Source organism: Gossypium raimondii, chromosome 6 (genome assembly GCF_025698545.1).
Source record: "Gossypium raimondii isolate GPD5lz chromosome 6, ASM2569854v1, whole genome shotgun sequence".
In the NCBI taxonomy this organism is placed as follows: Eukaryota; Viridiplantae; Streptophyta; class Magnoliopsida; order Malvales; family Malvaceae; genus Gossypium; species Gossypium raimondii.
This window is the reverse complement of record NC_068570.1, coordinates 31,377,683-31,390,773: the sequence shown is the minus strand read 5'-3', so window position 1 is coordinate 31,390,773 and position 13,091 is coordinate 31,377,683. Positions and strand designations below refer to the sequence as shown.

General features: G+C 34.3%; 1 protein-coding gene across 1 annotated transcript; it reads left to right on the top strand.

Annotated features, from left to right (window-relative positions):
- The first annotated feature begins 221 nt into the window (after positions 1-221).
- LOC105774002 (putative leucine-rich repeat receptor-like serine/threonine-protein kinase At2g24130) lies at positions 222-3,598 on the top strand. The gene is made up of 2 exons (XM_012596283.2): positions 222-2,935; positions 3,025-3,598. The coding sequence occupies exons 1-2, from the start codon at positions 340-342 to the stop codon at positions 3,435-3,437; spliced, it is 3,009 nt and encodes a 1,002-aa protein (XP_012451737.1). The 5' UTR covers positions 222-339; the 3' UTR covers positions 3,438-3,598.
- The last annotated feature ends 9,493 nt before the right edge of the window (positions 3,599-13,091 follow it).

Genomic DNA, 13,091 nt, shown 5'->3' with positions numbered 1-13,091 from the left:
ATATTTGGCTCATATTTTAAAATATTAATTAACTATTTCATTGGTTGCAGTATATATAAAACTTCAACGGTATAGAGATGAAAAGAAAAAGCATGTTAGTCTCTCTACAAATCATTGTCACTATTGAAATATTTCCTCACCGGGAATCTAGTTCTACCTTTAAACAACTTTATAAAATGTCACTCTCAAATCCACTTCATTAGAAAAATCATAGTCTCTTTTTGTTTATCTCAATTCACAATTCCTCAACTTGTATTAAATTCTTGTTATAATGAAGGCTTGGAGATGAAACAAAGGTGACACTCACAAAGGGAAGTTTCTTAGGCACTTCCAAAGGCAATGACAATGGCATTCATTAGAATGTTTTTCATTCTTCTATTTCTACTCCATTTTATTTTGGTATCCAGCAATACGGGTTCACCTTATCCAAATCGTCGTCGTTATCCTTATCATGATTGTCTTCAGGGCCGATCTTTGGTTGAAGACAAGGCTGCACTTCTAGCATTCAAGAAGTCGGTATTAGTGGATCCAAAATCGACTCTTGCGAACTGGGAAGATGGTGTTCATGTTTGCAACTTCACTGGTGTCACATGTAACGAGCAACATCATCGTGTGACACAAATTGATCTCTCTAGCTCTGGACTTGTGGGGAAGATATCACCTTCCCTTTCAAACCTCACTGCTCTTCAACTCATAAACCTTTATGAAAACCACTTCTTCAGCATCATTCCACCACAACTTTCCTCCCTCCCTTGCCTCCAAACTCTTGTACTTAATCAAAATGACTTAAATGGTCCAGTGCCCGATAGTTTCGCCCTCCTCACCAGCCTCATCGTGTTTGCTGTTATGGAAAACAACTTGACAGGCCCCCTGCCTCCTTCCTTTTTCTCTAACTGTACGCAATTAAAAGTTATAGATTTGTCTTTCAACTACATCACAGGTCGAATTCCTATGGAAATTGGAGACTGTCCCGGTTTATGGACACTCAATTTATACAACAATCAATTTATTGGCCAGCTTCCTGCATCCTTAACCAATACTACACTATATAATCTAGATGTGGAGAACAATCATCTATCTGGTGAACTGCCTTCAGATTTAGTAAGCAAGCTTCCGAATCTTATGTTTCTTCATTTGTCATATAACAACATGAGAAGCCATGGAAATAACACCGATCTTTATCCCTTCTTTGCCACGTTAGGAAATTGTACTGGCTTGACGGAACTTGAATTGGCTGGAATGGGACTTGGAGGAAAATTACCGAGCTCAATTGGTCACCCTAGTCTGAAGCGCCTCGAATTGCAGGAAAACCTCATAATCGGGTCGATTCCACCAGAAATCAGGAACCTCTCCAACATTACGATGTTGAACTTGACATCCAATTTTCTAAATGGAACAATCCCAGAAGAGTTGAGTTTATTGTTAATGTTGGAACGACTTCTTTTGTCCCACAACTTGTTCAACATCAGAATTCCTTTAGAATTAGCAAAATTGCCTCATCTCGGTCAGCTTGATCTCTCCAACAACAAATTCTATGGAGAAATCCCTGCCAGCTTTGGAGATTTACTTGCACTTCGATATTTGTTTCTCAATAACAACCTCCTTTCTGGGACAATACCGCCACAACTATTCAAATGCTCCAATCTTTACATGCTTGATCTGTCTTACAATAAGCTAACAGGGAGGATCCCTCAAGAGGTAATCGAAATACGTGAAATCAGAGGATTCATAAATTTGTCACACAACCTTTTTGAAGGGCTTTTACCAATTGAGCTCAGCAAGCTGGAAAATGTTGAAGAAATTGATCTCTCATCAAACAACCTTAATGGGAACATCTTCCCACAAATATCGAGCTGTATCGCAGTGAAAGCGATAAATTTCTCACATAATTCCCTCCAAGGCCAACTTCCGGAGTCTCTAGGTGATCTAAGGAACCTCGAATCATTCGATGTTTCGAGCAACAACATAGCTGGAAGCATACCGATGAGTTTGAGCAAAATTAACCTCACATTTTTGAATCTTTCTTTTAACAACTTTGAAGGAATGGTTCCTACTAGTGGCATCTTCAATTCAGCCACATATATGTCCTTCTTAGGCAATCCGCGTCTATGTGGAGTGGCGTCTACTAGGGTGACATGTCCGCGGAAGAAGCATTGGTTTCAATCACGTGCATTCTTGATTATTTTTATCCTAGTCATATTTGTCTCAGTGTTGTTATCAGCAGTACTCTGTGTGATTGGAGTCCGTCGCACTAAACTAATGGTTGCATCCAGGAGAAATGAAAGATTAAGAAAGCCATCAACACCAGAAATAATGCACAAGTTCCCCAGAATCAGTTACAAAGAACTGTTAAATGCCACTGGAGGATTCGATGACCGGAATCTAATTGGGACAGGTAGCTACGGACGTGTTTACAGAGGAGTTCTCCAGGATGGAACAAGCATTGCCGTAAAGCTATTACATTTGCAGTCTGGGAATTCAACCAAAAGTTTGAACAGAGAATGCCAAGTTCTAAAGAGGATTCGGCACCGAAATCTTATTCGGATTATAACAGCCTGTAGTTTACCCGATTTTAAGGCTTTGGTTCTTCCGTATATGGCAAATGGAAGCTTAGATAGCCGTCTCTATCCACAATCTGAGTCTAGTTCGGGTCAAGGCTCCTCCAATCTGAGCCTAATTCAGAGAGTCAGGATTTGTAGTGACATTGCTGAAGGGGTGGCCTATTTGCATCACCTTTCCCCAGTTCGAGTCATACACTGTGATCTAAAACCAAGCAATGTTCTTCTAAATGATGATATGACGGCATTGGTTTCAGACTTCGGGATTGCAAGGCTGGTTATGACAGTAGCTGCTGGCAATGGAGGTGGGGCTATTGATGACATGGGAAATTCCAGTGCAAATATGTTAACCGGATCCATTGGTTATATTGCACCAGGTAATCTTCATAATTCACTTATTCTCAAGAGTTATTGTAGACATTGGATTCGGGTTGCCTATTAAAACTCATACCAACAACTTTTGCAGAATATGGATTTGGATCGAATATGTCCATCCGGGGAGATGTATACAGCTTCGGAGTTATAGTTCTTGAAATGGTGACAAGAAGACGACCAACTGATGACATGTTTGCTGGTGGATTCAGCTTGCACAAATGGGTAAAGAATCACTACCATGGAAAGGTTGAAAATGTGGTGGACCCATCACTGATTCAAGCATCAATGGAGCAGTCCTCTGAAGTGAAAAGAATGTGGGAAGTTGGCATTGCAGAACTGATTGAATTGGGTATTCTTTGTACTCAAGAAATCCCCTCGACTCGGCCAACCATGCTCGATGCTGCCGATGATCTCGACCGCCTTAAACGATACCTTACGGGAGATACCACTGCCACATTTGCCTCATCACTGGGAATTTCTTCCTCCACCATTGCTGCTAACTAACAACTTCTTTGGGAACTTTGACTTTGAAGTAATGAATTAGAAGATGGCTGCATCTGTAATATTACAAAACTAACTATGCCTTTTCCCAGCATTTCTTTGGAGGGTATTTGTATGTATGTTACTTGCATTGTTAAGTAGAAACATTTTTAGTAAGATGGAAATTGAGTTTCCGCAGAGTCAGAACCTAAATGGATTTAATTAACCAAAACGCGGTATAAAGACGATTAATAATATCCCGAAATCAAGCCATTCGTTTTCTATGAGATGAAATTGATTTTTAAACTATATACATATTATTTTTAAGACATTATATTAAATAAATAAAGCTCTTCTTTTATACATGGTATAATTACGTGAAATTGGGTAATCAATTATCTAAAAACTTAATCCGATAAAAGATTACCCTACCTCTCTCATCTTAACATTTAAGTTTCAATGAAGTTTTATAAAAAATTTAAATATGTAATAAGTTACTATACTTTTCATGAATTTAGAATTTAGTTTTATATATTTTTTAAGAATTTAGTCTTTTAAGGTTCAAATTTTAAAATTCATATTCAATTATTAACATTGTTGAGAGTATTTTATTATAATATTATTTTTAATTACATTATTACCAAATAAATATTTTTTATTTAAAAATGTCATACTAACAAATTTAATAAAAATATTAATAATTAAATTTAAATTTAAAATTTAAAAATAACAGGATTAAATATTTAAATAAAAATAAATCGATTAAATTTTAAATTTGTGAAAACAAGAGAAAAAGAATCATTTTCATTTCTCCTATGCTGTTCCATTTCCTTGAATAAAAACTAAAAAGATGGTTATGATGTGTTAATATCAAAAGTGCAAATCCCACCAACACATAAGTATATTGCTACAGATAGAAAGTAATAGAAATTATGGTGTATGACACAACCCCCAATTCCCAATTTAAAGTGCAATGGCGTGGCACCACCATTCTTCAACAATCATTTGGTTTTCGCTTTGAAGGAATCACGTTTGCAATTGTACAACTCCCCTCAATTTGTCAAAGCTGAGCTCCAAACAAAAAAGAAATATTCCAGCTTACTTGAGTAGTAATTGCAATGCAGACAACTGAAATCATTCAGATGAAGTATTCATGGACTGCAGGAATTTGAGTGGGGACTACAAGTGTCACGTGTGTGTTTGATTTTTTTCCCAACATCATTATAATTACGGCTTTACTGAAGACGAAAAGGCATTCATTTAGGGGTTTTAATGAATTTGCTCTGCAGCTATGATTGCACTGCCCTCTCCAACAATTTAAATTCAAGGGAAGCAATAGTTTTGGTTATGCAAATTATAACAGTTTTATTTAGTTTGGAGGAAAATTTCAATATCATATGGTGAAAATAAAATTGAAACAGATTATAGAAATTATTGATACAGAGTATAACAAGGAGAAAATTACAATAGTTCAGAGGAGGTCGATTCATTGAGAGGCGGAGAGTTAGAAAAGAAAAAAGGACATAGAGAAAGTTGAGGAAGAGATTGAAAAGGATAATTGCTCAAAGGTCATTTAAAGGGTCAAAAGATCCCTTTCTCATTGTTTGGAAGGGTATTTATAGGAGAGGCCCTCTTATTTGCTAGTGTGATGTGGCAAGCCATTACAAAGAGGTTGCCATCAGGGAGTACGTGAAGGACGTGCATCGTAAGCCTCATTCTGTTATGACAATATGAGTTTGTTATGTTCATGTTAGGCTCAATAGTCTTCAAGGGCGTGTTCACACTTGAGGAGGGTTCACACCTAAAAAACGAGTGCATGGGAAGGATGCTTGCCAAATGGGTGGACTATCTTGGAAGCAGGTGGTCCAGCTCTTTCAGAAATAAGCGGGTGGTCTAGATCCCTTGTTGAGATTGAGGGCCAAATAGAGAGTAGGATCCGGTAAGGCTTGTCACCAAGACGTCCAAGCAAAGTCGAAGAGCTAGCTACAAACGTTTCTTAGGTAACCTATCATGATGACACATGTTCAAGTCTAGAGAAGGTATACCAAAACTTAACACAAAATAAATATATGAATACTTCCTAAAATATGTTCAATTTATATAAAAATAAATTTGTTTAAATACGATTATAATATAATAAAACATACACTTATATAGACACTTAAAAACAAGCAATTAAGTTAAAAAATATTTGGAATCAATGCAAAATGATTTCAATATGTTTTTAAGCATTTTCAAAAATTCTATAGGGCAAGATTGATCCCTGATAATAGGATCGATCTCCCTCGAAGTTAATAGCCATAGCCAATTCTAAAAGGGTAAAGGATCGATCCCTTTTCTGAAGGGATAAATTCCCTCTTTGTCTAAATAGCAAATTAGATAGTGCAAGGATGGATCCCCCTTCTTAAGGAATTGATTTCACTATGTTTAACGACTAATTTTTAAAGAGATCAATCCCTTGATGTGCAAGGTTGTTCAAAATTGTGGATTTTTGTGACAGCCCAAATTTTGGGCTAGTCAGAATAGTGGTTTCGGGACCACAAATTCGACGAGAAAAAAAATATTTTTATTATATTTTTATGGTCTACGATTTCACAAAATGATTTTGTGAAAATTTCGTTCGAAAATTTTGACGTTTGGGCACTCAATTTAGTCTAAAGGACTAAATTGTAAAAAGTGCAAAAGTTGAGTTCTACATGTTAGAAGTGTCCAATTGTTATGAAATTTTAAATTGGAGGTCCTTAAATTGTAATTAGATCATTGGTTACCTTGTTGGAGAAAAATGGACAAGAGATAAGTGAAATAGAAAATTTTTAAGTTGGGGGCATTTTGGTCATTTAGTAATTAAAAGAATTAAAAAGGCCAAATAGCCAAAAATTTGTCCATCTTCTCCATAGTGAACGAAATCAGCAAGGGGGAAGCCATATTTAGGGTTTTCAAGCTTCCAAGCTCCATAATAAGTGATTTCAAGCCCCGTTTTTTATGTTCTTTACGTTTTTGGAGTCCCGGTAACTTGATTTAGCTTATTCTAGCAATAATTTAACCTAGGGTTCATATTTAGAAAAATACCCATAGGTGAAATGCGTTTATCTTGATGTTTTATGGTAGAATATGAAGCTTAAAATTATGTGAAATAACTTTTGCTAGCCGATTTTAAGTGAAAACGAGTAAATTGACATAATCGGTAAAAATACCTAATGTCCATAAGTAAGTGCTAGAGTGAGAATTTGATGTTGCCATAGATGGAAAAAAATGTTCAGCATGTCATAAAACATAAGAAAAAGGAATAAATTTTAATTTTCGAGCCTAGGGGCAAAATCATAATTTTGTGAAACTTTAGGGGCAAAAATGTATTTTTTTCCAAAATGTGATTTTTGGACTGGATTGAATAATATGAGTGTTGAATAAGTTAAATGTGTTATTATAAGTCGAGAAAGACAAGGAATTGACTTTGATTAGTGAAAAAGGAAAAAATGAGAAAAAGTGAGAAATTTCCCGATTGAACATTCGGAATAAAAAGGAATACGAATGAAGTGACAGAAATCATCACTTGTGTGGCATGGTCTGTGTGTAGGCCACTATGTGAAAGTGAAAGCAATGGTCACGTGTGTAGTACTATGTGCAGGCTACTACGTGTACCAGAATGATAGGTCGCGTTTGTAGTACTATGTGCAGGCTACTATGCGTACCGGATAGCTTCGATCACGTGTGTAGTATTATGTGCAGGATACTACGTGTATCGGTTATTGATGGTCACATGTGTAGTACTATGTGTAGTACTATGTGTAGGCTACTATGTGAACCGGTATCATTAATTATAAGGTGGTTGCTATGTGCTGATCCCATCGGATATCATTGATTACAAAGGGTGGTTGTTGTGTGCTGAATCCACCGTGTATCTGTTATTATTCCGAAGTGTTCATTGGGAAATTGACTAAGTGAAAATACATGAGATCATGTAACGATTAAGTGTGATTGAATGATGAATATATGTGTGGAATTGAATTGAATAATGATTGAAAGTGAAAAAGTGAAATTATGAAAAAGTAAAATTAGCAACGAAACAGTTTTGGACAGCAACAATAGTGTGACTTTGAAAAATCACAAAAAAATGGTTGAAATTGAATTAGAGAGTGAATAAGATATTAAATGAAAGATTAATAAGCCTATTTTTACATAAAAGAAACAGAGAAAGCAAAAGAGTTATATATTTTGAGATATTTGAATTTTAGTGAGGTAGGGTCGGATTGATTTTGGAATCCCCTATTCTAACTTTGGAAAATAATTAAAAATTGTAAAAAAATAATTATGAGTTATAATTTATATTATTAGAATCCTTAATGAGTCTATTTTCAAAGTAAATAAATGGAAATATCATCGAAATCTGTACAATGAGATAATTCATTTTTAGTGAAGAGAGGTTAGAGATGTTGAGCAGTGAAATAGGGGTGACTTTAAAGAATAAACTATACTAATTGGCTAAGAAAAAAATTATGAAAATTTTATGGTAAGAAGATATGTGAGTCTAGTTTTGGGAAAAATTAACGAAACTTAATTTGGAGCTCTTTAGCTCCGGATAAATATAATTTAGTGACTGTAACTCAACTAGACAGCTTTGAATTTAAATATAAGTGAATAGTGAAATTATGTATAATGCTATTTAAGCATGTTATATACATAAAGGATGTGGGATGGAGAGGAGGAGGAGGACAATAAAGTATGTGAATGAATTGTGTATAATTGGTTAAATGTCTGATTATAATCGATAAATGTTGAAATAGGAGTGATGCTTATATTGGTGCATTACTGGTCATGGTAAGCTCATGAGAGAAAATAAAGTTTCATAGCATATGCGTGTGGTATATTTGGCATGAAATGATGCCATGAGTGGCTCATGAATTAACTCATGTTGGTAAGTTGATGCATAATTATAGTATTCAAATATATACATATTTGTAATATTTTGCTATGTGATTCAGAAAAAGGGGAATAAATAACATACTGAAAATTCGGCTATGGTGCTAGTTTATGTTAAAGGAGTGTTTTATGGCATATCTTAAGTAATGGAATGTTATGAATTTTTAGATTAATTTGCTAGTCAAATAAATGACAAATGAATTGATTGCGTGTTCGTAATTTTGACATATGCTTAGTATATGAAACGTAATAATATATGCTTGAATAAACTTTAAGTATTCGAATGACATGGATTTGATGGTGATAAGATTCGAACATTGAATTCATGAAGCACAGGTGATGTATTATTGTTGTGTGATAGCTTGGTTCGAGAAATTGGTTAGGTAAATGGTAAGTGAAAGCATTTATGAATATAGAAGAAAATTTGGAGTGAATATGAAATTTAGCTCAATTAAATGATTTCATCAATTAAACATTGTGTATACCAGAATGTGTTAGTGAATTACATATTCGTAAATTGACATTCAAAGTTCAGTTAGTGATATATGAAAATAATATGAAAAGATTTATGATTGTGATTGATATTGATTCTGACTTAAAGTGGATTCTTCAATATTGGATTGATTTAACGGATATATTGAGCATATGAATGGGTATGTATTGGGCCTCGTAAACCCTAATTAGCGACTCGAAGATAATAATTTGAAAGTTTTTAATTTGGATGAAATTTTATAACTCAGTTTAATATATTTATAAGTGTATTTATTCTGGTAATGCCTTGTACCCTATTCCAGCGTAGAATACAGGTAAGGGGTGTTACAATGTGACATCACTAGATTCGGCCCTAATGTTTAGGCCGGGTTTGGGGTGTTACAATTTTCATGTCACAACAACTCTATTTTGTCTCCAATAGCTATAAATGTAACTCCCCTTACCCAAGTTAAACCAATAACCCAAGTATAGGATGCCACATTTGGGCACTAAGTTCACAAACTTTATAAAAATTTATAAATAATCTTAAACACTTAATTTGAGATTTATTAGAATATTTTGCAGTAATTTGAATCATTTTTAAGCTTCCTTTAAATTTTGGTTGCAATTGAAGATTGTTTGGGGCTTGTTCGGGCCAACTTAAGCAAAAACAAGGTAAAACAGGGAATTTGTACTGATACTCACTATTCCAAATGTTAGTACAACTCCCCTAACACTGCTCATTTTTTTTCTTTGGAGTACTTGTACCTATACAAGTTCACTTGGTATGGATACAAGAGTGAAAGAGACCTAAAATCAAGCTTTAAACACCTCAAGTTCATGTATAAACAACCTTTAACCAATCCTTGTCATTCTTAAACATTTTTAATTCTCAAAATACTTTAAAATGTCATCCAAAAGCTCCAGTGTTCACCACTTAACAATTATCCACAATGTAGTTGAACATTTATACTTAAATTAAATGTTACAATTCATCTAGACACTATCTTTCAAATTCGACCAAATTGTATACCTATGTACATGTCCCTTTAATTTCATAACCTATCTTTACAATTCATAATTCACAATTTATACATTGCAAATGATGAGATGTGATTCATCTAGCTTAATCAAACTTTTTCCTCTTAAGCACTATTTGTATACTACATGTTAGAAACAACATGTTAATCTTCACGAAAACTTAGTAAATACTCATATGAATTATAAATTTAATCAAGCATTATAAATTTAATTAATATCACAACCTATTTTTTTAAGTTGTCTTAATTTAATTAATTTACCATAATATGTCAATTTATCTTTGGTATAATGTGTTTAGATATAATAATGGTCTAACTACTTATTCCACTTACCACTTATCTTTATTGAACACTTATTTCATTACGGTCATATCTCTCTTTCTCAAGACTCTTTAATCACTTACCATTTATCTTTATCTTGAGTCGATAGCTAACCTGCCGCCAATTGTGGTGGTAGTTTTAATACATTTTGGCATTTAAGAGCCTTATTTTATATTTTTTTATATTGCACTTTTAGCTTTCGTAGTTTAGGTTTAATTCTTTACAAAATAAGCGTTTTTACGCAATAATTGATGTTAGTTGACAAATTAGGCCAATATGAGCCTTAGCTAGTTTGAATCCGCGTAATTGACTGTGTAGGATGTGTAGTTATAAGCCCAACAGCCTTATGAAAGACTCCCGAGTGTAGAACAAGTTTCTCGAGACACAATATCTGAAAACAGACTTCGAAGCCCAGATTTAAGCTGGCATGTCGCGACACACACTGGGTTATGTCGTGATATAGGTTGGACGTGGGACGCAAGAATCGACAAGGCTAAAATTGTTCAGACAATCAATATTTTCTGAGTTTATGGCCTGCAACATACCAAATTAGGTTTTCTAAACATCTCTATAAATAGGAAGGTTATTTCCAATTAGTAAGCAAGCCTTTGTTATCAGTATTCATCAGTTTATTAAAGTATTCATCAGTTTTCTTTTATTTTTCTTTTGCAAATATCAAGATCCATTCGTTGTCAAGAGATTTTGCAACTCCGAGTGCATTCGATTCATCCAACGGATCAATTTCTTAACATTTCTCGTATTTTAGTTTATTTATGTTTTCTTGTATGTTTAAATTAAATATAAGAGTTATGACATCTAGATCCATGAAACGCTCAGTCGTTAGGGAGATTAATGAGTGGATGTGGGGTAGTTAACGGAGGAATGTGGGTTTCCAATAGTAATCGGCTGGTTTTAAATTATGTGTGCTTAAATACTAGGAGTGACAACCCTAGAAAGTAATCCAGGTTAAACGAGGTTGGGAGTAAGTTTGCCAAGAAGGTCATAATTTATCCCGATAGGGAAAAGTAAAGTCAGGAGATAAGCGTGTACTTGTCAATTAGTTAATTAGTAGAGGTCGAGAGGTAATACTAGTTAATTAATAGTTAATTCCATCTCAACCCGAATTCTGAAGTTAATTACAACCACTGAAATGAGTTAATCTTATGCTTGTTATTCTAATTTGTTTGTTTGTTCACTTTCTGCTATTTATTTCAGTTTAAGATTTTTTATCTCTTTTATTATCTATCGTAATATAGTTTTTAATTATTACTATTTAGACTTGTTATTGTAAAAATAGATTACTAATTTAATTCGTCCTCCTTTGGGTATGATCCTCAGAGTACTTCTCTGTGCTCCGTTTACACATCTATATAACAATTTGACCCATATACTTCCGGACACCGCTGATTTAATTTAATATATTTTTGTGTGGTATTTTTTAGTCAAATGTTCACACGTTTCTAGACTAAACCTAGGATTTTTTACCTTAACACTTTCTCCAGTCCAAATTCATAGTTCTAAACATGATAATAAGCTAACTGAATAGACACCTCGTCTTCTTGGCGAATTCATACTTCACAACCTAGCCCTAAGATATTAGTTCATGTTGTTCCAATCTTCTATGAAATTGAAATTAACAGATAGTTCCTAACGAACTATCACTTCCGCTACTTTCCAGTAGATTGTCTGCCCAAGGTAGCCATTGGTAGACTTCTCTTATGTTAGCCTCTGTGGACTATCTTGCGTTACATAGTTTTGGTCCTGTATCTTTTCTCTCTATAGATTTCTTGTGGACTCTACTAGTCAGACCGTTTGGGTGATCACGACCTCCAAGTGAACCTCTGCGGACTTACCTCTCTCTGGTTGTCTATTTACCCATGGGCCCTTAGGCTTAGGTTCCGCTTGATCATGTCATTATCACCCTCATTATAGGTTTACTCGCCAAACACCTACGTACTAATACTAGCAGATACTTCATACCTCAAATAAGTTATCCCCCTATTTTTATAATAACTTGGCGGATTCCCTCATCAACAAGCTTACTCACATTCTTAGACATTTCTACCAGCTTTTCTTATCTTCGTAGTTTGGCGGATTCTTTGACTATTTCATTTATTCACATTCTCAAATGTAATGTATTCATTTGATCTTGCTACTCTCCGCACAAGTCGTACAATGATCTCTCTTTTCTTATTCTATCAGCTTCCTAGTTAAACATTTTGGTGGACTTTATTTGACGACATAGCCCAACTATGGTCTTACGTAGTATGAACCCATGTTTAATGTCTCGACGGATTCCATATCTTGTTAAAGCCTAGTTATGGTCTTACACAATATAAACTCATGTTTGTTGGAAAAAACCCAGTTTGCAAATGATTTTCTTGCACAATGAAAAATTAAAATTTTGAAAATCGTCCGGTTTGTGATATTTATAGCAATAAACCTTAACCGAATTCATACTTGTATTTTTTACTTAGCAGACATTTGTTGTTCCTAACTTTCAACCAAACAATCTTCTTTGCTATTCTCGTACCACAAACTGCTTATGGTGAAAATGAATTGAAAAAGTTTGTTGTTTTCTCGTAGCTCAAACCAATTGAATCGAAACACAAACTAGAAAAAGTTTCCTCTTCTTTTGGGTTGAAAACAAAAATTCTCTCTTCTTAATGGAAACTTGTAGAATTGTTATTCCAAAAAGTATATGTAATAGTTGAGAATAAATTATCTCTATTTTTCGGTAGAATAATAATCTTTCAATGTTTTGTTAATAGCTCTACCTGTGCCATTTGTAACACCCCATACTCGGTCCAGTCGTCGAACTCGAGCTATGGAATGCCACATTAGCCAACTAAGTGACTCTCCATTAACACCCAACATATCTTCCAACACACTACAAGTTAAAACATAAAACATGTATATATTTAAGAAA